Source organism: Cyprinodon tularosa, unplaced genomic scaffold (genome assembly GCF_016077235.1).
Source record: "Cyprinodon tularosa strain WSP-4 unplaced genomic scaffold, ASM1607723v1 ctg700, whole genome shotgun sequence".
NCBI classification, from domain to species: domain Eukaryota; kingdom Metazoa; phylum Chordata; class Actinopteri; order Cyprinodontiformes; family Cyprinodontidae; genus Cyprinodon; species Cyprinodon tularosa.
Window position 1 is genome coordinate 149,601 of NW_024039453.1, and position 26,750 is coordinate 176,350.

The 26,750-nt window shown below is 37.2% G+C and overlaps 1 protein-coding gene across 4 annotated transcripts in view; it reads left to right on the forward strand.

Annotated features, from left to right (window-relative positions):
* cfap20dc (CFAP20 domain containing) overlaps positions 1 to 24,922 on the forward strand; it is a 42,559-nt gene extending 17,637 nt beyond the window's left edge. For 2 of the 4 annotated variants that reach the window (XM_038268514.1, XM_038268516.1), the window contains 5 exons: positions 4,595 to 4,936; positions 8,536 to 8,775; positions 17,716 to 17,777; positions 23,381 to 23,475; positions 24,323 to 24,922. In XM_038268514.1, the coding sequence (XP_038124442.1) occupies positions 4,595 to 4,936; positions 8,536 to 8,775; positions 17,716 to 17,777; positions 23,381 to 23,475; positions 24,323 to 24,441 (858 nt within the window). In that variant the 3' untranslated portion in view covers positions 24,442 to 24,922. The remainder of the gene's footprint in view (positions 1 to 4,594; positions 4,937 to 8,535; positions 8,776 to 17,715; positions 17,778 to 23,380; positions 23,476 to 24,322) is intronic. The other 2 variants (XM_038268515.1, XM_038268517.1) reach the window with 2 other exon arrangements.
* The last annotated feature ends 1,828 nt before the right edge of the window (positions 24,923 to 26,750 follow it).

A 26,750-nucleotide genomic window follows, 5' to 3' on the forward strand; every position in this document is an offset into this window, starting at 1 on the left:
AGTTTGGGTCTTAGAGAAGTTTTACTCTCTTCTGTTCAAATATCATCTATAGGTTTTTACAGGAATCCACACTGCCAACAATATGAGCATATATATTCTTTCCTAATAAATTGCAAACCATTATTTTTTTTATTTATTATTCAAGCAACTGTGTTGCCTCCTAATAATATTAAAAACATGTTTATCCATCCAACAATGATCAGGCCTATTTTGATTTTTGGTCTTTTACTGTAGGTTGCTCTTTTCCGAACTTGGAACATTATGATCTTTCAAAATGTTGCATCAGGTTCATGCAACTCTCTTGAGCAGACACTGTTTTTTAAACAGAGAGAAATATTAAAAGCAGAACAAAGCAACGAACTTACAGCATATGAAACACTTTGAAATGTATCAGAAACAACGGACCAAGGTAAAGTTTGTTATAATTTCAGAGGAAAGCAGCTGTTTTGATGTAAAAATAACTCAAACAATGCACAGCACAGCAGCTCAGTAAAGCTCATTCATGCTCCCAGCCCCACCCATATCCTGCCTTTCAATAATACATGTGATTCATTGTTTATTCACCTGAACTTATGAAAATGATAAAGCAGAGTAAGAAAGTAGAGAGAAATAATATGTGGAGCCACCAAGCGGAAAACCTCCAGGGGCTTGTGATAACATCTCACCCTAAACAAAGCTAAAGATGGAGGACAATAGAAGGAAGAGATAGTGTTGAAATAGAGTAGGATGACTTAATTTGAGAAAAATAATGGCCATACAATGTCCATAATGAATGTACATTTGCCAGCAATCAGTTCAAATGCATTCTTTAACTGTGACTCCCTGTTTTGTGAAGAACTTGCAAAGGCTGGAGAGAAAAAAAGGACACATAATTAGAGAAGCATTGGTTTTGTGCTGGGAATTCTCAGTATCACTGAAAACATGGTTTATTAAAATATAAATAGAATCTGATGCATCTATTCATCAAGTTAGGATATTAAATCAATGTCAGTTTGTAACCAATAGTGCAGAATAGCACTAAATTAATGTTCCACAGAAAATCTATGATTTCAATATGAAACATTCATGCAGTGTAAGCTTGAGCAGTGGGTCTCATGTGTGTCGCATGCTCCTTTGAGAACGACGGAAGCTGTTGTCAGCTCTGTCTCACAACCGTTGCAATGGATTTTTTTTTTTGTGACCCAGTTGTATATTGAGAAAAAAATGTAAATAAAAGGGAGAGAAACTTTGCATAACCCTTTGTACATAATCACTGATACTTTATGTTGACAAAACAGCTGGGTTTGACATACACTATATTGCCAAAAGTATTTGCTCACCCATCCAAATTATTGGAATCAGGTGTTCCAATCACTTCCATGGCCACAGGTGTATAAATTCAAGCACCTAGGCATGCAGACTGTTTTTACAAACATTTGTGAAAGAATGGGTCGCTCTCAGGAGCTCAGTGAATTCCAGCGTGGAACTGTGATAGGATGCCACCTGTGCAACAAATCCAGTCGTGAAATTTCCTCGCTCCTAAATATTCCACAGTCAACTGTCAGCTGTATTATAAGAAAATGGAAGTGTTTGGGAACGACAGCAACTCAGCCACGAAGTGGTAGGCCACGTAAACTGACGGAGCGGGGTCAGCGGATGCTGACGCGCATAGTGCGAAGAGGTCGCCAACTTTCTGCAGAGTCAATCACTACAGACCTCCAAACTTCATGTGGCCTTCAGATTAGCTCAAGAACAGTGCGCAGAGAGCTTCATGGAATGGGTTTCCATGGTCGAGCAGCTGCATCCAAGCCATACATCACCAAGTGCAATGCAAAGCGTCGGATGCGGTGGTGTAAAGCACGCCGCCACTGGACTCTAGAGCAGTGGAGACGCGTTCTCTGGAGTGACGAATCGCGCTTCTCCATCTGGCAATCTGATGGACGGGTCTGGGTTTGGCGGTTGCCAGGAGAACGGTACTTGTCTGACTGCATTGTGCCAAGTGTAAAGTTTGGTGGAGGGGGGATTATGGTGTGGGGTTGTTTTTCAGGAGCTGGGCTTGGCCCCTTAGTTCCAGTGAAAGGAACTCTGAATGCTTCAGCATACCAAGACATTTTGGACAATTCCATGCTCCCAACTTTGTGGGAACAGTTTGGAGCTGGCCCCTTCCTCTTCCAACATGACTGTGCACCAGTGCACAAAGCAAGGTCCATAAAGACATGGATGACAGAGTCTGGTGTGGATGAACTTGACTGGCCTGCACAGAGTCCTGACCTCAACCCGATAGAACACCTTTGGGATGAATTAGAGCGGAGACTGAGAGCCAGGCCTTCTCGTCCAACATCAGTGTGCGACCTCACAAATGCGCTTCTGGAAGAATGGTCAAAAATTCCCATAAACACACTCCTAAACCTTGTGGACAGCCTTCCCAGAAGAGTTGAAGCTGTTCTAGCTGCAAAGGGTGGACCGACGTCATATTGAACCCTATGGATTAGGAACGGGATGTCACTTAAGCTCATATGTGAGTCAAGGCAGGTGAGCAAATACTTTTGGCAATATAGTGTATATTACCCCTGAATAAGTTTAAAAACATGCAGGTATGAGTTTGCTAACCTGTTTTCCCTGCACGTCTGAATGAACAACACATGCTTGCTTTTATAGTATGGCTGTAGGGTGGCCAAATGATCTGGACAACATTCTTTGAAGGATTTGAGATCAGATTTTTTTCTTATATTATTTTCTTGTGTAATAGAAGTGGGTCACATTTGTGCTGTGAATTCAGCTCCCATCCCTTGCAAAGTAGCAAGTCACAAACTTTTTAGCATCATGCATCTTTGAAGCTTCGTGGAGAAACTTATAGTATTCAAAACTGTGGTTTCTATGAGTTCTCCTTCAGTGGAGAGAAGAACCATGCATCAGTTTTATAATTTCCAGTGTCTTATGTTATCTCATTGGTAGGCACAGATCTGAAGCCGGTGGGTCTTTAAGTCTGCCTTTTTCAGTGTGAGGTCAAAATTTAAAAAAGTTATTTAGGATTTTTAAAATATTGTTGTGTTGAACGGTGCTAACTCTGAAAGACTTCCCAGGAATACATAACACCACTGATGTCTTCATTTGGTAAAAATCCAGATAAATCCAAAAATATTTTTGATTAAAACATGAAATTAATGTGGACACATTATTTCACATTAGATGCTAGAGATAGAGGCATAAATGTATGACACAAATGTGCAAATATTGACTTAGAGTTAGACGCTAAATAAAAGGCACTTGACTTGGATTCAAGGTCTTATGAAAATTTTTTCCTTGTAGAAGGAAGCACTGAAGTGTAGCTCAGTTAAGCAAATGAATATTGTTGTCCCCTCTGACCTACGGTTTGTTGTTATAAGGATTTACAGCAATCCTCACAACGATAAATTGAGATTAATGATATTTAAAGCTTGGAAAATGAAAGAACTTGGTGGATTTTTTTCTGCTGCTTGTTCTAATAGAAAACTGGTGAATTAAGAAATTATGATTTTATTTGATTAGTATGTGTGCAGTTTAGTCATAAAAATCACAATTCTTAAAGAAACTGGTATCCTGAATAAGCCTACTTTGCTTTTCAACAGCAGAATTTGTCATTGTGAGGCTATGCATGCTATTGCAAGCAGTCACTGCCATACAGTCGCTTAAAAAGTCAAAAAAGTAAGAAATATTTTTTAATCATCACTTTTGCTGTTATCACAATACCACCATTAACATTTTAAGTCCATATGGCCTGACCCTTTTGACTACAAAATTACCAGTTTCTGTGGTAACATCGTAAAAAGAGTTAACCTCCATGTTGTTCTTGTTTTATCTAATGCTACCATAACACAAGCCAACAGTCTGCTGCTTTAACAGTCTCCTATTAAAGCTCTGTTTGCTTAGTGGGGATTAAAATCAATGGCTTAGAGCAACCTGTTTATGTTTGATGTAGCATCATAGTAATCTTTAACTGAGCTCTGACTTTGTATTGTTTAAAACACACTAAACTTTCTCTTTTCTCTTCTTCTTTTGGCCTTCAATTAGTACCAGCACAATGTATCATTAATTCTTTAAAATAAAAGGACTTCCTTTTTAATAGATTTAGAAATATTGCAATTACTGGTACTGATTAATATCAGTTCATTTTCCCTGAAAATGTAAATAAAAAGCAGTTAACAAAAAAAAAAACGAACATATTTAGAAATATTTTATCAGTAAATATTAGATCCTTTTATTTTAATATGTAACCTAACAACTGGCAAATATGGTCAGTTTTTATGTGATATACTTAGTATATACAAATAATGATTAGAGTAATTGTAATCATAAAAGACTTGAGACTTGTCTACGCCTTTGAAAAAGTATCTGAAACAGTTTCTGAGAACAGACCCTCTGTTCAAACACTCTTAGCTGTTTATGTAAGCTTTTAACACTTTGGCACCGGTTACCTGTCTTTTACCCAAACTATTCCGGCAATGCTCACATCGTTCTAAATACCAGAACAACACATATAAGTTTACGCTCCAATTTCCAAGAGTCACATATGTTTAGTTAATTATTTACCTTTAATAGTGTTTTGAGTTAACAAAAAACATTGTTTTTCTTTTAGGATACAAGTCACATCATGTTCCACCATCAACAAACTAGCATGCCTTATCCTGCTACCAGCAGATCTGCTGATAGAAGTCAGCAGGTGCTGACCATGAATCCATCTGAATCTCTACATACAAACCAAGTTTCACAGAACCAAGGTGTAACTAACACCTGCATAGAGTCGCCCTGCAACCGAAGAGCTGAACCAGCAAGCATGGTCCCCAAGCGCTGCCTCTCACCTAACAGACGACGCCACAAGTCTGAAAAATCAGATGAGGGTTTCGGTGAAGACATCAGCATTTCACTTTGTAGGAGACTTCTGCATGAAGTTCACTTCAGCAACTCCAAACAGCCTAAGGTAGGATTCACAAGTTTACCAATAATCACTGACCTTACAACATATATTTTACAATGGTTCTATGGTCCAATGTTTCTGTTTTTCTCCTTATTATTAGAGGAGTCTACACTTGGTATTTTACATTTACAATCCCTTTGAAATTCTCTTTAAATATATGCTTAAATATTCTGAGAAGAAAAAATGAATGGAGCTCATTTGGAATCCCACCCTTCTTTTTCTGGGAAGGTGAGAATTTTATTTGTGAATGTGCATTTATGTATATGTAGGGTTAGAAAAATCAGCAGTTTCCCATTGTTTGTCTACTATAGTTTCCTGGTCATTTACATAATTAACACAAGCAGCAACACTTACCAACTTCGTGCAGGTGAATTTCTGATTGTTGGAATCCCTGCTTTTGGTAGAATATAGAAAGCAGGGTCATGCCAAAGTGAGCTAATATTAGCACCCTTCCACAAATTATGTTAATCCAAGAGGAGGTCCAAATTGGTGCTTTTGGAGAGCACACTCTTGTGAGTTTTTCTGGTTTGAACAAAGAAATACACCAAGAGACTTTAACTCTAAGGCAGGTTTCAACAGAAGCCCACCACCTTCACACATGCTTCGACGTGAAAAAGTCAGATTTCCAAGTGATAACTCTTTTAACTGAATAGCTGTTGATGAGACACTGAACCTACTGTGAGTTCCTCATGTTTGGTGTTATAATGCCTAGCAGCAAAAGACAGCAGATTTTCAGATAACGTTGCATCAAAACGTACAAAAAAATGTATTCTCAGTAAAACGCAACCCATTCCTAGAATATCAGGCTTGACCCTAGTATTTTTCCAACTGAAAACCAAGTAAGTGTGGTTTATACAGTGTATTTTGCCATTGTTCTCTTTGATTTGAAGGTTTTGGACAACTGTTTTTTTAAAGCTGAAAATGATCAGATGAGATGGGTTGGTTTCTACTAAGGCAGAGAAATGTTAACCCTCTTTGCCTACATTTTTCTGCAAATATGCTAAACAGTCAAAGCCTGACTTTGCACCTGTCAGCTGTCCCTGCAGGGATTTATTTCTTTTAGAAGTTCAGAAGAATCCATCATGAACTGTTTGTCCTTTAAGAAACATCAGATGAAGCAGTGACAGAAAGAACAGGTATATGCACAGTGGGCTAAATCAAACATCCTAGCGGTTGTGGGGAGTTTGTGGACGCCACAGAGAAATAAAGAAGACAGTTGATTGTTGTTTGTTCTTTCTAAAAACAAAATGAAAAAGGAAGCAACATAAATATAATTTCCCTTAAGAGGACTTTATTCCTGTGGATTCCTGTCTTTTAGAACTTGGAAATATCTACCTTTTCATGTTGTAAAAACTAAGATTTGTGGTCTTGTAGCAACCAAGCTGCATATTAACACATTTCTTGGTATCATAACTTTGTAAAAGTTTGAAGGCACCTTGACCTTTTTCTGCATTTAGTCTCATGACATTCAGGATGTTACATAATAGAACTAGGTGAAATGGTGTATTTAGAGCTGGAAGAAAATTCAATATTTCTACACATAAAACAAGAAAAGTGTAATGTGAATTAGTATTCCGCCGCCTGAGTTTAACACTTTAAACCTACCTTTTTCCGCAGTTGTGGTCTTCTGGGGTATGTCTCTACCAGCTTTTCCAATCTGGGGACTCACTTTCTTCTTTTCTGCAAAATAACTCAAGCTCAGTTAGATGGTATGAACAGCTTAATGTATAACTACATGCTATACTTTTCAGATGTTTACTTCTAAAAACAAGATGAGATTAACAGTTTTTTGTTTATTTGTAGTTAATTACCCACACCTGTTTTTAGTTATTCCTTTTGCTACTTAAGCCTTTGTCTTTCAGTTTCCCTATGTCTGGTTCTCGTCGTTCTGTCATCAGTTTTTGCATTAAATCCTCCTTTAATGTTATGTGACGCCTGATGTCTGCTTACCACTTCAGTCCTACTCCTCCACAAACCATGACAGATTTATTATCCTGTTTCTTTAGTCATGCACTACATTGTAATGGTTTATTACATTAAGCCCTAATAAAATATATGTAAGTTAATAGTTGTTTTTTGGCAACATTTTTGGCAACAAAAATGTCTAAAAGTTTAAAGCCTATGAACATCTTGCAAGGCAATGTAGTTTTCTAGCTGTCCCTATACATAGCACTGTGTGATCACTGTTAGTCCACATAGCTAAAGGGGTTATAAAGGAGTTTTTTAGAATTATACTATAGAAATAAGGGAGACTCTCACTCACATTGAAGCTGCATGCTTCAATGTAAGCGAGAGAGTCTTGTGCATGCAAAAAGCATGCACACAACTCTCTGCTGAGTGAAATCGCAGCATCCTTCATCAGTGGAGCACCTCACCCCTGATTTGTGCCAAACCCAGCAGGCAGCGTGCAGTGACAGCTTTGAGTGAAATGTTGTCAGAGAAATATGACAAGGAGTTTTGTTTCCTCTCCTGCAGCTTCAGTGTATTGACTACAATTGATTCACCACTAGGGTTCCTTACATTTGCCATACCAATAGAGTTACTATATTGGTCTCCTAAGTCAATAGATGTACTCTTTAAAGAGGGTCAAAACAACAGAGCTAGACCTGTAATTCCTTAATGACTACCTGGTATCATGGCTGAGTTTAAGAGTTTTACACCTATGTAAGCAGCAAAGAACACAGAGCTCATTTACACATTTCATATATCTTATTTCTTATTTATATCTTTTTAATTGCAAAGGAATGCATTAGAACAGTCCAAACTGGCAAATAACTGTAAAGTTGAAGGAGAACAAAACACTTTCTTCTTTCATTTGTTTGCAAATAAGATAAAATTACTCTGATAACCAAATTAGTTGATAAAGTGCAAGTGTTTGTATTTAATCCAGCCTAATCCAGCTGTTCTTCCAAGGCCTCACAGGTTCGTTATAGAGGATTAGTAAACAAAACGCTCAGGTGTAAGAATCTGTGCGACACACTTGCTATTCGTCCTCACCTGACACATCCTTTATGAAATAGTAGCAAGGGCAAAGTATCTGTTGTAGTCAAGTTTAAACTTAGCAAGGAGTCATGAAGGAGACACCTGCATTTATGCACAGGAGAGTACTATGGTTAAATAAAACCATATTAACCTTTTTTAACTACATTGAAATGCAGTTTTGCAAAAACTAACGCTCAAAAACTACCATCCTAATGGCAGAAGATAGCAGTGGCAGCATCATGCTTGGGGAGTGATTTTCAGATGAAGCTGCTCAGTGGTAATGGAAAGGCTTATGAAGCTATATAGACATTTAAAAGACTTAAAAATAATACGTGTTAAAATGACTAGTTTACGTAAATCCATTTGATAGTCTCTGGTAGTAGATATGCTGCATTTAGTTGTGAATGTAGGGAAAGGGGGGTATACTAATAATTGGCACATACTCTAGGTTTTATTCATACATGACAGTTTATGGTGTTAGTGTTACAACATGTGGAACAGTGTAAGGGGTATTTGACAAATTTTCCACATATTCTAGGCACTGATTGTCACACCGATGGACTTAGTGTTGGATGCCTTCCAGATGAGTAATTTCTCTTTTATGGGTAATAAATTTAAAGGAAGAAGACGGTGAGATCCAAAGGACTGTTGAGTCGAGTAATTATATCTCACAACTGCACGGCAGTATGAGGATGTATGAAGATGACGAGGAGGAGCTCCGAATGTTGGCAAGCTTAAAAAGACAGGAGGAGGAAGATGAGTGTAGAGTTCCTGCCCTCAGAGCGTCTCAGATCCACCAGTGTGATGTCAGCATCAGCCTGAGCAATGATGACCCTTCAACCTGGACCCACATCCAGCAAGTATGCCCTATCACCCTCTGATACTTTCCAGCAGTTCTTGTTAACTCTTTCCTAACAAATCCTGTTCAGCAGGATGATGTAGTCATTAGTAGGTTATTCTTCTGTCTGAAATATTTCCTTTGACCCTGGTTGACCCTCATTTCCACTCATTTCCATTTCAAGCCCCAACATATGGAGTCCTGAAGTACTAATGCATCTTGGCTTTTTGATTTACAAAGGACTTGCGCAGCATATTTATTGGCTTATTCCTGCTTTTAAGAGTACACAGGCACCATATCGGCAGCACCCCAAGTGACTGAAAATTATTTAGGTCATTTGAAATCATCCCTTTAGAAGTCTACAGAATTCAGAGATGGTGCAGTTTGCTCTTGGCTATTGAAGGTCATTATATTATGGCCCATTAGCATATGCACCAGTCTTTTATGAAGACAGAACACTGTTGGCTTCACTGCGCAATCCCCACAGAATAAAAGTCATCACAAAAGCACAGGTTCTGGGGGTGTTAGCAGCTCCATACATGCAGGTTTCCTTTAAAGTACAGGGATTAAAGCTGCATATAAACAGGAGTGGTACCAAAAGGGATTTTCATCCTGTGGTTTGGTTTGAGGACACAAGGATATGGTCACTGTTAAAAAAAAAAAGTTTCTGAAGCCCAGCTTGCATGCAGCTTTTACTGAAGGACTGAGAGAGATTTACAGAAGTGATCTGTTATCAGCAGCACTGTTTAAAAGTCTTAATATGCACAGTATGACAACAGCACCACCAACAGCATATAACGAAAAAATCCTCCAAAATAAAGAGAAAAGAGGGCAAGTAAAAGCAGTACAACATGTTGTGTCGGTAAATATAGACGTTGAGACATTAGAACAAATAAAACCTCCAACAAAAAATGAAGTGATGCATTTAGAACCAGAAGATAATCATAAAACCCTAATAGAAAAAGCAGGCGCTCACAGGAAATGACAAGCTATTTCTTGTCCCTGGATGCTGTGATTTCAGTGATTCCCACTGCTGTCATTCTTGCCATTGTTGCTGGTTTCTCTGCTTCAGCAGCCACTGTAAGAGCCCAGACAGAAGTTCTCCCCCAGGCAATGCTGTGCGAGGCTTGCATTACTAGCACTCTACGTGTAGATTAAGCAGTTGTGTGAAATTGTGTCACATTTACATGTGGTCTTTGACTTTATAGGTACAGGACTCTTTTTGGCAAAAAAAACAACAACTCTGCAGGGCAATATTTGTGTACCTTGAAGTATTTTCCAATTTAATCAGAACTCAGTTATGTGCTTTATTTTCCAGGAAAAGAGTGTATTTTTATATACAGCACTGGCAAAATCAAACTTAAAGAACATAAAGTTTAAGACCATAGTGAATTACTTCTGAGTGGATTTATTTACGGTTTTGCTGAAGCTTTAAGTAGCTGTTGAATGTCCTCATCCTTTTTCTTGGTGCACCCACAAAGGTAATGCATTTTATAAGGGTTATTAATGCATTAGACTAATGTATAAAAATGCAGAATTGTATCAAGGAGGGAAAATGATACATTCAATTCAATCTCTGAAAAGTGTTATTTGCATTTGTATTCAGCTCCCAAAGGGTCAACTCCTTGTAAAATGTCTACTACTGTACTGCAGCTTCCCACATCTAGGGACTGATATTTTTGCCCATTAATCTGTAATGAAACAGCTGGAGATAGATTCAATTAGATAGATGGTATGCTGCCACAAATGTGGACATTGACGCATGGTCATAAATTCCCATTAATTCTAAAGTTTTTCCATCTCTACGGCAAAGGAAGGATTTCCACAGCATGAAGATACAGATGCTATAAAGGAATGATGTGTTCTGGCTCAGGGGGACTGAGCCACATAATGCATTTTGGAGTTACAATAAAAAAAAAACATCATTTTGGTCTCGTTTTAGAATGGAATTATTCTACCTTCCATGTATGGGATTACCTATGGGCTTCTTTCTACAGTGGCTTTCCTCCTGCACTGTTCCATGATAATCAGACTTATAGCGTGCACAACTAAAAGTTGTACGACAAATTATCCTAATTAAGCTGCAGACCTCTAAAGATATCTTGATGTTTGTGATAGTGCTGTTTTCATTTTCCAAATGATGGATCACACAGTGTTTATAACATGGTCAAAGTTTGATATGTTTTCTAACATAAACCTGATTTTATCTTTTACACAGCTCTTTTCTGCTCATTTTACTGTGTCAATTTTCATTAATATCTTTTATTTTACTAAAGATCTCTTAAAATCTACGAGGCCTTTACAGAAAAGCTGCCTTTATCCTGAGATTAAATTATGCATATTATGCATATTTGGACTACCAACATGCACTATGTAATAAGCTAAGATCTTATGCATATTGGTACAACAACAAAAAATACACTTGAATTTATATGTTTTGTTTTTTTAAGGGACTGGATACAAATAGATGCCAGATTTCATCAGGTTTAGATTAGTGAAGAAAACAACAAATAAAAAAACAACAAACATTTATCCTTTTACCTCCAGTTAAAAATATGAAATATATTCATAATTGTGATAGAAATGTAAAAAAAAAGAGAAATGAATTAGTAAAAATGGAAGTCATTTAAACAGAACCAAAAATAGCTCATATAAAAGACAGGTTACCAACAAATGATTAATCCCTCTGTCTTTCCCTGCCTAAAAACCTTTGCTAAGCTGAGATTGTGACAGATGCTGTGAGTAGTTTAAACGGTTAAAGCAAACGCTTTGGATATTTTAAATGCCACAAACGCATTTGTAGAGAGCCACATCCAGTTGCCTCATCAAAATAGCTCTCCTATATATCAGTGTTGACTAAACAGCTCATGACAAAGTTGCATTTTGCACAAGGATAAAAGCACAACAATCACCAACAACACTGTGTTGACAGTCTTTCACACCTAACAGGGCATTCCTGTGTTTATAATGAAAATGCCTTTCTGACAAATCCTGCAAAACAACTACAGACGGTTGTAGTCCTGCTCCATTTCTGTAGTTGCTAAGGTGAATATTTTTCTGTTTATGGCTAGCTTCCTGAGAAGTAGCACCAGTGATGACATCAGCATATTTTAAAAAAGTTCAGCCCTTTTTTTTTTCCTTACCTAAAGCACTTAGATCAGCTTGACAAAATAAAGGCAGAGGAAGCTTTGAAACAGCTTGACACAGCACTTTTTTCTTATTGGAGGTTACAAACAGCCACAAACATTTTCTCATCATTGGGGGAAACAGATAAGAGATTCCAGTGTTTAGATACAATACTATGTGCATACAAGCAGTTAACCTTATAGAGGTTCTGAACCCTAACTTTTAACCTTTGTGTTTAAAAATCCAGCTTAGTGCTACATCTGAAACATAGCACTCTCATGACATGTATGGTTAAAATGTTTGTTCAAGTAAAATCTGAACATCCATCAGCTCAATGTAATTTATCTTGTTTGGATTTTCTATTAGCTTACTTTTGAAAAGAGGTGAAGCATCTTATTACAACCACTCATTCTGATACTCAGTTAAAATCAGTAATTAACCTAACATGCTTGGTTTGGCCTGTGGCAGTAGGACCCTGATAAAGGATCCAGAGGCACACAAAAAGACAAATTAGTCAGTTTAATCTACATCTGTCCCCCTGAAGAGAAAATGTGTAAAAACAGCATATCCAAGCCTTTAACTGTTTTGAATTAATAATAAATATACTGTAGGAAAGAGCTGAATTCTGGAATTCTGTATCCAGTTATAGATCATAGATTCTTAAAAGCCCTGACTGGCTGATATTACTGGCATTAAAACCCTGTTAGCCAATTTTAGTTTCTCTTTAAGAACAATAAATAACAGGAAAATAATTTACTGAGCTGGATAAAAAGCTTGGAATAAAGCTAAATAATAATTTATCCTAGGCTATTAAAAGCTTGCAGGGCATTCAGGCGGGTGTTTATACAGTATTACACCGTGTAAGAGAAAAGTTGTTCTCCAAATGTTTTGCTTTTTTGTATACCTAAAAGTTTACTCTGCTGCCTCACGGATCTCATATGAGTATTTACCCAGTTCACTCAGCGTTAACTCAGTTTACTCTGTTTCCAAATCCAGCGTGTCTCATACCAGATAAAACTTGGCTAGTCAAAAAGATAATATGGAGCAAATTGTCTGCAATACACACAACTTGCTGTTTTCTGTTTTAAACATCCTGCAGAAATAGCTGGCATAACCTTGTAGAAAATGCCATTCTTGAAACCTCATACTTGTTTTGTGGTTTTTCCAACCTTATTTTAAACATCATAGTTTAGAAGCTTGTTTACATTAGTTTTCTCCCTTCTTCATTCAATAACCACTTACACACACACAAAGTAAAGGAGAAAGTTCAGCTATTTTGCCCCACCAATTGATTTTCTAGGCATCTCTTAATTGGTTTAAACACAAAGAAAAATAAATGTTTTCCCCTTATCTTTCTAGTATCAGCACACTATCCATTTTTAGACTTTGATATATCTATAGTATTTTTGCTAGATAAATTTTTTTAATGATACAAAATGTTTTAGGAGAAATATTTAACTAATAAATAAGAAAGCCGCTTTTTTCATTAGTAAACACATCTTCACTATATTTCCCGTTGAATCCAAGAGAGATTTATTCCCACTGTAAGTGTAATATAATTACATCTGAAAGCCGCCGCTAAGCAAGGTTTCTGTGAGAGTTACACAATACACATTTGTTTCACTTATGGACAAATATTCATTGTTACTGCCTCGCCTGTAAATTTGTTTGGGCAGTAAGCTGTGCAAGTAAACAGTTGGAGTTGCATACATAGAAAATGAAAGAAAACAGCCCTGAGACGGCAGCTGGACTACCACTCATCCCCGAGAAAACAGCCTTGATTAAAAGAAATGCTCTTGAGGTAGACGGTAATTATCTGCTATGGTTTATTTAGACATGTTTGCCAATAGGATTCCACTGCATAATTTTATTCAAAGCCTTTTACTCAATGTTTTAATTTTTCTAAGGAAAAAAAAAGTATGTTTGGGACAATGTCTAAAGAGACTAACACAGCTCTCAAGGTTTTCTATTTAGTTCTTACTTTTTTGCAGGGTTTCCATACTCAATATGCAAAATCCTAACTTACAAATGTCGATATGAGATGGAGCTATAATAAACTAGAGCTCCATGATTGCTGATGATAACACAGTGAGACAATACAAGCAATTGAGATGTCAGCTGTAAAAACCAGTCGTCTCATATGTGTTTGTATGAAAAGCTCAGCAGCAACTCCTGTGTCATGCAAGCCATCGCTGCATCAGCTGCAGTTGCCGAACTGAACCTTCAAACCACATTTAGCTGTCAAACAAATGGAAATAGTGTTCAAAATAAATAATGTACCTCTTAGAACAGCAGATGCATTTTTATATTCTATTCATTGTAAGTACTTTGTTTGAAATTCCAGTTAAAGCAAGTTTAAATGACGACATGTGGGACTGTTTTTCTTTTACAATGGAATACTGAAATGCTTTCTAACCTTCAGCTTGTGGGGTTTTTTTTCTTTCCTTATCCCCCTCCTGGTAACTTGTCATCATCAGTCCATTTTACCTGCAGAAATCCTCAGGGTGCAATTTTAGTTTCTACTACAGTATTACATAAAGAAAGGCAGTGGGACCACACAGACAGCCAAAATTAAATCAGGCAATGCAAAGACCAAAGCTCTAGTGTGTCTTCTTCTTCATCAAAGTCATCTAATAAAATAGCCCTTACGTTTAAAAACACTCCTGAGGCTATACTATGGTATTTAGCCTCAGCAGGTTCTGTCTTTCTGTTTGTCTCTGCCTTCCCTGTAGTAGTTTTAGTTTTGAATAATACATCTGATAATTTGTTTTTTATAATTTTATGGATCCCTTGATCTTGCAGTGTTGACCTTTCTTAGCTCACCCCTTTATTCAGGTTCTTAGATCTCTTGTGTGTGTCTGCATATCTGTTTTTTCTCTACTTTGAATTAAAATATTCGCCTATTCTATTGTGCAGAACCAAAACTGTTCTGCAGGAAACAAACTTTCTGACCAGGCAGCGTAATATATACATAAATTACATAGAAATATGAAACTAAAGACCTAAAGGCTTTTGTGAGAATTCCCCCCTGGTCCCCTTCATATTCTTGTGTGCTGTTTTGATGAGCAGTTCCAGTGGTACACTTTGTGTTAGAGAGTTGAGTTGATATTCTGGACCGTGTCTCCACAAGACACTCCTCACACTGAATATAATGCCTACCTGAGGGACATGCTCCAGAAATACAGAAATTACTCCGCTGATAATAGGGGCCATGCTGGCATGGTTTAATTCTCAGACAAGACTGCATTGAATTTAGTCATGGATCTCCACAAATGGGAGAGGAAGTACAAAGCATATGGCTCCATATGCATTTCTCAAGGACGCAAGCTATTTTGTAAAGCAGAGGATAAATCAAAGCACACTTCAGCAGTTGAATTCAAAGCTCACTTCCTCTGGTTGGTCCTCGCTGCAGGGCTGCACATGCATCTGCCAGAGGGCCTCCTTTTGAAGACCCCATGTAAAACATGGGTGGAGCCCTGTCAGAAGAAGTCTGACTACCAGAGTGTATTCTTGTCATGCAGAAAGGTCAGGGACCAGATGGCCTGGTTTAGAGTTGTTGTTTTTTTTATCTCTGACACATTTAGATTTGATGTTTACCCAAACACACCTAAGCTTCTGAATTTCAAAGCTCCAAAGCTAAGCTTTAATTTCATAATAGGTAATAGATTACATACACTTACAGTTCCAGACACTTATTTAGGTACACTTGTTCAATTGTTTATTAATACAAATAGTGAATAAGCCAATTACATTTGAGCAAATAGATTTGCTTGGTTGGACATCTAGACATGGTGACTAAATCAATCCAAGCATCACAAAGGTGAAGAAAATACATTTAAATGAAGACAGACCCAGCTGTCGCAAAGATCCTAAACTATTGTCTGAGTCTTTAGAAGCTACGGATTTTCATGTGAGATCATTTTTTTAATGTATAGAAAAAATTGTCCAAGTAACACCCAGAGAGCACTAGTATCAAGGTGCAAACGCAAAACCAAGGCTATAATTCCCTCATTTAGGTTAGTATTGTTGGTAAAAGAGGATATCCTTTAAAAACCAAAATATACCCCTATTTTGATTTCTACTACCAGAAGGATAGTACACAATGTATCAAAGCTTAAATAATCTAAAACTTCTTTCTGGAACTTCACAAAAAAGATCACTGTACTCCAGACACCTGATCTCAACTCATCCCAGAATCTATCAAAGAATTATAGATATGTGGTGAAACAAAGGCTTTGCATCATGGATGCACAGCTTACTGATCTGCAGCAACCATGTGATGCTCTCTTGTAAATGTAGACTAAAATAACCCTTTGCTAAATCGTTGAAATTAACTACTAAAATACTCCTAATGGGAAAAAGGGGGTCTGATTTAGTTATACTAAGGTATATCTAAACAATAGCTATACCTTAATTTAAGGTTAGCTTAGTTTATGAGTTAATTCAATGAAAGGGAACAATAACTGATAGCAAGATAGATGTAGCAACATTGCCAACACTCTTTCTCATCTACTTTTTCTTTAAAAAAAAAACATAAATAACTTTCACAAATAACAGTAAAATTGTGAATCTTTAAGAAACTGTCATACAAATTATTAACATAAAATAATAAAATTAGAAAAAATTAGATGTTTCAAGTAATAACAATGAAAAATTTGTCTTTTTAAACACTAATTAAAAGTCTTCATGGATCGAATATGACATTATTGTGGACAGCTAGGTATGAAACTGATGCTTGTGTGTATGGAAACTGTTGCAGTGCAAACACAATGTGCAGTCAAACAAGTTCTCAGTGTAAATGGAACCAGCCATCCTTAGGCTGCAGAAACAAATCAAAATATATCAGAGAGACAGCAGGAACACTGTTGATGGGGGAAAACAGTACAGTCTGATACATTCTGCAGTGGAAAAAAAATGCACTTTGAGTTTAACTGCATTTAAAGGACCTGGTCCATAGGAGACAGCTGTTGTGGCAGTCCTTTCAATATTAAAGAAAAAAAGCAGCTCAGAAAATCCAGTTAAGTGAAGAAGGCTCTGGAGTAGAATGGCGGATCGTTATCCACATCTGTCATGAAACTTCATTAGTGCAAATACTAAGAGTTTGCCCTAAGGGGAAAATCATTCATTCGCAATTACTCAAGAACAACATTCTTTAAAGGCCGAGAGATCGACATTAACCAGGGTGCTGAATAAAAAAGGAGCAGATAAGGTTTGAATGGCTTATGATCTGAACCACACATCGTACATCGTAAGAAATATGTGGAGAAAGTAAGATAGCGAGGACACACATGGCTTCTGTTGTCACTGGTGTCTGCTGCTGATCTGATGAACCAATGCTTTCAAAGGTATTATGTAGGATATAAAGATTTACCAGCAGCTCTGATATCCCCAAATATAGTAAATTGAGTGAGCTTGAATTTTAACAGCTACTGTTTGTGATTTTTGTTTAAGGAAGAAGAGTAAAAAGTTATTCTGTTAGAGACCACTAATCTAATTTCCCTCATACAATTCAAAAGACAAAACAAACACAGGCAGCCGTAAAGCTTATCAGATCAACACCTGAGTATTTGTACTGGTGCACTGTCTCCACTTACTACCTAATTCATCATTGTAAACCTTTTTATTTTACAATGAAGTAAAATTTTTCTGACTCTTTTGACATAACTCTGTTTATAGAAAAAAAGAGACTTAAAAACCCAGCAACAACTATCCGTTGTAAATGGCAGTTAGAGGCATCAGTGTAGAGCCTTGATGCTTGTTGATTTCTGTCTCTAATTCACATACCTTGTGCTTTTTCACACTGATCTTCTGACATGATTTTTATCATTTTATTTAGGCAGTGAATCAGGGACATCATTATCAGACGGAAATGAATCCTTTGCTTCAATCAAATCCAAGGTAAAAGCATGCATCTCACAAAACATGTCTGTGCCTTTTATAGTTTTGAAATATATTATATTCTACAAACTTTTGGGCTAGATAAGGACACGGGTAGGTTTTCTGTTTTGAATTTGAAAATCTCACTGGTAAAAGACTCGCTCCTCTTAAACAGAACTGACATGCTGTCTAACCTCTTTGCATACTGGATTATTAATAGCTGTGGTGAGAGGAGATAATAGTTTAGAAACTGTAAGCACCAGTGATGTACATCATGCATTGCCTGGAAAACAAATTGCCTTGAAGCTCAGAGTTAGACGTGGAAAAAAGGAAAAGCAGATAGAAATTCATAATCGGATGGTTACCAGTGACTGCAATATTTACTCTAAATGTCAACTGTCAGATGGATATGTAGACTGGGGCTTATCTTGCTCTCAGAAGACTCCAAATAAACTTGGAGTATGTCAGGTACTGTGCTTTCTTCTCCCAGAACTGCTGTTGTCATTTTCACAATGCCATTTGTTTCTTTTTTTTATATACAGATTATTAGGCTTGACAGATTTCATATCTGGGGGAAAAAAATAATAAGAAGTAAAATTTTGGTAGACATTAGATTTTTTTTTTTTTTTTTTTTTTTAAACAGAAAGCAAGTCCTTTTGTCTTTATGGGAATCAGAATAGTCAGTTCTCTTTAACAAAGAACACCCATTAGACGTGTTCCACAGGTTTTCCTTGCCTGTAGATTGAAATTCAAACAAAAAATAGAATAAAATTCAGCAGAGTAACCTCTTATTACAAGAGGAGATAGAATAATCTAGTAATTCCAGCCTTCATTCAAGTTTAAAGCTGAACTACATTCTGCTGCATGACAAAAACATTCTAACCAGCTAGAAAGAATGTCTGAAATATTTCCAAACTATCATTTCTGCTTAAGATTCTAAGTTTCTAAGTAAAGGTAGAGAAATATTATGTTCTATAACATTCATGGGGAGTTGATAAAAAGTCATCAGTTTCTTCTGTAAAAAGTTATACCAGCTTATCTTCTCAGATATGTTTCCATTGTTATTCAGCTCTATAAGTTGCAAAACATCAGTATTTTGAGGCCATTTAAGCGTCTTTAATGAAACACAAATGTATTTAAGTGGTTTTGTCATTTTCTTAATCACATCACAAGCCAAACTTCTACTGAGGGCTTCTAAAATACTGGAAGGATCTTAACATATAAAGGAGAATTGTATAAACAATTATCCAAGGTATTAGATATAATGTGGAATACAGTAAATCAAGTTGAGAAAATATGGATGAAGAGTGGAGAATGCAGAACAACTTTGGCATTAAAGTCAGCCGGATCATTTTTCAAACCTGATGAAAGGACATGGAGAAGACTGGTCATTAGGAGCATTGAAGGAGTGCAGAAATTCCCAGCAAGCGATCATTGTAAAAACAAACTGATATGTTCTCATGTGCTTCATGTATAAGGTTGTGTAGTCTAGCAGGATAGAAGCTTTTCTAATGAAGAAAAGGACGTAGCCCTAGGTATATTTTGGAAATATATTGGAAATTTTTTCATTTCACAATTCCAGGGGCTGCTATCCAAAAAGACTGTAATTAAACTGTAAGTATTTAATTAATGAAAATGTTATCTTCCTTGTTTTCAGCTCTAATAGTAATCATTTGAACAGGTGCACAGTCACATTACAGATCTAACAAGTTCTGAAGTTGTTTATCCTGGCCTTATGTCTTTTACATCACAGAAAACAGACACAACATGGACGCACTGTCTCTTTATTGCCACTGTCAGTCAAAACTGTTTTGGTCGTTGGAGAGAGATAAGGCTTAGAAATCTGGTTCCAAACACACTAATACCTGCATTTTTCCATCGATACACCAATAAAAACAAAGAATGCTAAATGATTTTTACAATGCAAGCATGTCACAGTATACTGTTGAGTCTGTGATACCGAATCCCAGCCTTTATCTGGGGCTGTATTGTTCCTATTTATCCATCTGAGCGCCCTGCTGTGGCAGTGTATGAATGGATTCAGTTGTCCTTGGAGGCTTCAGGAGACATTAAATCGCGCCAGCGCCTGCTGAAGCACAGCCTCATCTCTGTGCTTGTCCATCTCTTTATGGGCGTACACAACCATGTGATGTGTTACAAAAGAAGACAAAGAGGTTGCATCACAGATCCGCCACTGAAATTATACAACTCCAAGCACCACCACCCTCAATCACCCGGCCAAACGCTTCAGATTTACTGATGAAAAGCAAGGTTCCTACCAGAACACATGTTGACTCCCATGTGTTTGAATAGTCACTGTGTCGTTTGTAAGAACACATGTAAAATATCTCCTCAGCTGTGGGAACAAACAAGATAAATGTTTTCCTTTTTGTTGTACTTGGCTAACAAACTGTGCGATTGCTCAGTGCAGGGATGTTATTTGATTGAATGTCCACTGAAATGGATATTAGTATTGAATAGAAGCTCAAACATACAGCTCTGTAGCATCTATAGCTGTAATGCTGAAATTAGACTTAGAGGCAAGTCATGATTTACATATTAAATAGCAGCTGCACAGGATTTCTGGCTGTTTTCTTTGTTTTCTTCAAGGCTTTGGATATTCAGACACCCCTACAGTGAATAATGTTATGATTTTTAGAGCATTCTGGCATCACTGCAAGGCTTTTTCTCTGCTAAGAGCTACAGCTTCCTTAACAACTAAACTGCTCAAGTCTCTGAGCTTTATGTTGCTATGGCTTCTTTTTTTTTACCCATTTTTTTCTGCAGCTTATTTTCTAATCTAACATGTGTACATTCATCTTGTAATTGTCTCAGGTGTCAGCTGACACACAAAATGAGAAAATGCAAATAAGAGTGTTAGAAAACGATTTAGATGTAAATAGAAGCACAATAGTTTCAAAGAGAATACATTTGTGAGCTTTAGTGGAGTTTCAAAGGTGTAAAGAAAACATACATATTTTTGGATTTTTTGTCTTTTTATGGAAGCTATTCGAAGAGCATATTTTCAATATACTGACTAGCTTTGCCGAGGCAGCGTACCTGCTCACGTTAAATGAAGATGAATTATTCTCTTCATCCCACGCCTGTATTTGGAGTGTAATAAATTAAAATTCCAAGAATTTAATAACTCTTGCCAAGTCCCACTTAACATTTTGAAGTCCAATTTACAATTCGGTTGCAGGGGCCCTTGTCCTTGAAAATTGCTTCTATTAACTTTTGTACAATGTCCCTGCCCATCAAACAGTCAGAGTAGTTTTTTGAAAAGAGGTAAAGGCTTTTGTTATCCAGAAAAATCAAACCCTCTGAAGAACTCATGCGTGGGAATTCTTTTAAATGCTATTAGAGCAAAAATAAAGGAAATTAATTCATCTCCAAATACATGAAGATAATGGATTTTTAAATGTGTAATTTTTTTCTGTAAATATTCAAGAGAATATTTGCTTTTGGTGTTGAGGTCTGTTCTGTATTTTATACCCCTTTTCACTTTTACTCAATAAGTACCAAATTTTTCTGGGTATGCCAAGAGGCATACCCAGAAAAGCCGCTTGGTTATTTTGACCCTACCATGCATGAGTCCTTACCTTCTGAAGTAAAGCATTGTACCTACTTTGTTAACCACCAATTCTAAGCAAATTTTTGAAGGTATTCATAAACTTCTATAAGGAAAACGACATTATATGTGTCCTATAAATAATGTTATACCATAAATTAAGTATGTCATTTTGTGTGACAGTTTTATCTGAAGTCATCATATGACCTGCTTTGTAAGAGTCAAAAAGCTAAATCTAAGATCAAAATCAGAACGCAAATAAAGTTTGAATGTTACTATGCAATTGAACTGATACATAGTAGTGGTGATCATGAGTATTAAGTGGGAGGGCAACACCTGTAGAGTGGCATGTGTGAAAGAATAAATTAAGGCCCTCTGCAAGACATCATTCTTCCATCAATGAAAAAGAGTGTAGTTCTACTTCCATTCCTTACTCTCCCTGATGCTGAAAAACTTGTCCTTGCCATCATTTCCTCTTGGCCGGACAATGTAATACTTTTCAACCTGTTATGTTAAACACAAATTTCCAGAAGTTTCAGTCTATTCAGAACAATGCGACCAGAATTTAAACTAAAACTCAAAAAACCTCACCACCTTACTCCCACCTTTTGCTTTCTCTATTGGTTTTCTGTCTCCACTCTCTATCAATGCAAGATCCGCCTCCACAGTTATTAGTGTTGTCCAAGGAAATGCCCTTGTATTCTCCAGAGAACTGCTCATTCCACACACCACAGTAGATTCCCTTAATTCAAAAACATCATCACAACTAAGGTCCAAAGTAATTTCTATGGCCGTGCTGGTCTTCTGCACAGCTGCCCATGGAGTGCACAGAGTGTTCTTTAAACTCACCATGTTAATATTTGGGGAATTTCTTCTTTTTTATCTCTTCTTAGTTTTTTTTCTGTTGTTATGAATTTAATTTGACAGTTCAGCTTTTTTGGGGACTTCCTGCAAGTAATTAACTACAATAAACAATAAACTGACACCATGGTTTACGTACATGGGCACAAAATGAATGCTTGCAGGCACAAACTAGAGGTAGAAATGGAAAAAATAAATGCAATGCTAAGATAAGAAATATGGGTGTGATTTAGAGCCATTTGTATTTTTATTTATTTATTTATTTGCATAATATTCATATGAACTACCTCTTTTGTGGTTCCATTAATCATGCAAAAATTTTTGTAATGATTAAATTTGTCTGTTAATTTTTTGCAGCTTTTGAGAAAAGCTTCTTTGGATTTATGTAAACGTGTTGTTTTTTTTATAAATTGACAAGAGTCTTAAATATGTCATGTTGCTGGCAGTGTGCTGTAAAATATAGCAGTAAACAAACCATGAAAAATTTGCCTCCTAAGTGGATGAACTGTTTTCAGAAAGAGCGACAGCAGCAAACATTGCACTTCTGGATGAGAAGGCAGACCAACCAGAGGCAAACGCTTGAATCTCCTGCTGCCAGGCGAATATTGTGCAGAAGATTATACCATAATTCCACATTAAATATGCTCTGGTTTGCTCTTATCCAGAGGCGCAAAATGTTAATGGATGATTGCACAACTGATGTATAGCTGAAAAATGATTATGGATGCTGTTTAACAAATGAATCTTGCATCTCTTCCGAGTAATAACTCATCTTGCGATATTTCCTCCCTGGCTGCAATCATTCACGCCGTGCTAAAGGAGCAGAGTTTTCACTTACTGGTAAGTGAAAGATCTATAGTTGTACCCTGCGTACATCACAGATGGGGGAGGATGCACTCATTTCGGGAGAAATAAAGTCATGCTCCCACAGAAACAAGCGAGGTTAGGACCCTGAGTCGTTGCCACAATGTGATGTTACTTGGAAGTCACAGTTGGAGTCAGAATTTAATAAGTGATCCTTCTGGTAAATCTGAGAGGCTGTGGGAGAAGTGGCTCAAGGACAATGGAATCTTAGATGGGCTTCTGAGAGTGCATGATGATGGGACTCCATTGTTAAAATGTCATAGGGTAAGATGGTGAGTGTAATGGTATGTGTTGTCATGACTGTCTGGCTTTATGGTCTTTTCCCTAGAGAGTGGATGGACGTGCTCAGCCCTCCTATTATGCCTCCCAGCCAGCAGAGAAGGTCAGGCAACACAGAGAACAATTTGGAAAGTCTACTCAGAGGTATGGTAACCTTCATTTTAGTCCTTTTACCCTCACTCTCCCTTTTATGTCCTTGCAAGTACGAAAGACAGCAAACAGTCCACTGCTTTAAGACTAGTTACACGAAAGCATTCAGCTAATGGAAAGAGTCGCTGCTGAAAGAGCTTTCAGAGATGGTACATTTCCGCCAAGGATGTGGGCAGGAAGATGGGACACCAACTGAAAGTGTATCTAATTAGGGCTAAAAAAAAAAGCCATGAGAATGAAGCTCCCTGTCCTCCACATAACACCATAGGTCAGAAGAGACAGGCTCATTACAGGCCTGTACCACCCTAGACACATCCGCAAGGTTAACTGATGAAACCTTTCCAGTTTACTACATCACTTTTAAACCCCTAGCACAACGTGTCATATAATTAGTTTTCATTATTGTTGCCCACGTTCGGATAAGATAAAATGCTCGTCTCGATTCGTTCCATAACCTTTTTAGCATTTAACTGCCTGTCAGTTTAACAGCTTGGTTTCTGCGCTTTAAGGTAGTTGGGGATTACAGCGAATCCTTTTACGGCTTCATAATTTGGTTCTGCGTCTGGGTGTCTTAGGGCTTGATTGATTAGGGAAAAAATGGCAGCGGCAGAAAACTTTTAAATCCACCTCGGTCTGAAGGTCACGAATCCAAGCTGTATTCTATTAAAACTTGACAGAGTAGGCCTTTCTTCGCATCTGGCGTTGCAATGCAACAAAAAATAAATAAATACAAAAAGAATATCTGTGCTGACTTGATTGTAAAGGATGCTTTCTTGTTTCATTCTGCATGTATTGAACATGATTTTTTTTTTTTACTTTGGTTTTCTCTGTTTTTAAACAGGGGGGAATGACTTGGTGCATGGAGAGGAGAATGGAGATGAATATCTCAAACTGCTCTATGATCCGTGCCTCAACTGCTATTTTGATCCAGTGTCAGGGAAGTACTATGAACTAGCATAACTCAAATCCGTTTCCCATCAGAATTGATAATTCATATTTAAAGCAGATAAATTATTCCGAGATTTTATTTTACAGTTTTTTTGAGGCCAAGCTTTATTGATTGGAAGTGAATTCCCTTTTCACCAAAACCCACCTTTGTTCCAGGGAACCAACGACAGCTTTGCTTTGCCATGTGTGGTTAGTCAAACTCAACTGTAAGGCATTGGGAAAGTCACTAAATTAAACACATGCCCTTTTGCAAGTATGGGCTCATTCATAGTGACTTTTAATGACAAAAGAGAAGCTTTTCATAAGACTTGCTTTGGAAATGAATATGGAAACCTTCTGAAAGAACTTGCTTGAGCTTCCTTTTAATATAACACTGTCTAACATTTCAATACTAAAAGGACAGATGCTTCCTATTTAGTCAAATTTATGCAAAAAAAGCTATCAAAATATGTTGATGTGGTTTTATAGTATTTAAAATAAAATTGATGTGAAAACTGTGGTTCCGGTTTCTTGTGTTTGTTTTCTTTTTAAATTAGTCAGAGCTGTCCAAGAATACAGGAATAAAATGAAAGATGATTGATTTTAATACATTCAAGCTAATTTGAAATACTCCAGGCTTTTCATGGTGTTTAACTTTTACTGGGATAAGCAGCAGGTGGGCTGCTGATTAGGCTGGCAGGTCTCTAACCATTTCTCCCCCACAATACTTGTCACACCTGAAGCAATCGGGTGTTGGCTCATCATTTTCTGTGGCTGATATAGAATTGTTGCACAAAATGAAACAAAAAATGAAAAAAAGTGTCTCTGTTCCATTAGTTCTGATCACACTGAATCTAAATCATTCAGTTAGAGCCCTGTCACACCATGCCGATTTAGCCAGTATATACCTGACGTCCCAGAATCTCCTAAAAAGCTGGCATACACTGAACTTTCTATGTATTTTTTTCAATTTTGGGTGTAAACATAGCGTATCCATAATGAGTCCAGAGCGTATGTCCAACGACAGCCTAACCTGTGCATAACGCACGGCAGCGTAATACCCATTAAATGATGCCCAAGCCAGTGTCCTAAGGGGGGCAGCGATACACCTGGAGGCGCCTGGCCTGCATAGAAAGATGTCTTTGATTACGGTACTAACCTAGCTTCTGTTTGCCGCCTGCCAAAAAAAGATCAAGACAGAAGAAAGAAAGAAGTTTTGTAGTCGCAGCAGATTCAGCGTCATGTCTGCAAGGAAGTTTGTTGGTCGTGGTCATGAAGGCAGGGAGGTTCCATCACACTCACCTTCATGCTCACCCAATGATGGGGATAAAGTCTGGAGGAGAACTGACAATGGCTACTTAACGTATGTCAACGATCAAATAACTTACCTGTAACTTGTGGCCCACGTATGATCATACGCTTGCATACGTCGGGACGTGTGGTATGATGACTTGTGCTGGTGTATTTCAACATGCTTCAGCTTACTTCACCTCATAACGTTTTCAAAACGTACCCATAATTATCCAACGTATGCCAGCCTTTTTGCCAGATTTTCCGTACATGTGTGTCATACACTTTCTAAATTGTCAAGGTCTGACAGGGGCTTTAGTAAAACGATTCACTTGTGAACATGTGTTTTTTATGTAAGATTTTGGTTAGAAGTTAGCAGCCATCATTTGTAAAAGGATGATCATTTTTTTTTTGGCTAATTTTTTTGCACACAGAGATACAATTTTATACACTGGCTGAAGCATTTACATATTTTCTCTATTCACATAGCTGGCTCTAAGCAAGTCTGGAAAAAAAACAAAAAACCTGTTGTAGCTATAAACACAGTTTTAGCATGATTTTTTATTTTTTTTTATTTCAATTTAAGTCAGTTTATTTATATAGTAATAATTTACAAAATGTTATCTCAAGGCACATTACAGAGAAAATTCAATCAGAGGAAAATTCCCTTTTAACAGGAGGAAACCTCCAGGCTCAGTGTGAGCAGCCTTCTGCCAAGGCTGATTGGGAGTACGAGAAGAGAGAAGCAGACATACTAAAGGAAAAATAGAAGCACTGATCTGGAAAACAATAAGTTCTATGTTAGCAAAGGTAACAGTGAACTAACTCCATAGGTGGCTTTGTCTATGAAAGAAACAGATAAGCAGATGAGCTTACCTCTTTTTCATGCCAAAAGTGATCAAAGTTAGCACATACAGTTAGTCACAGTAAAAGCTGACCCCACAGCTATGTCTACATGGGAAACAGAACTAAGCCATAAAAAAGCCCCAACTCTATCATCCTGAACTGAAGGTGTTGATGGCTGCAGTCCAGTTGATATTTTCCTCTAGGAT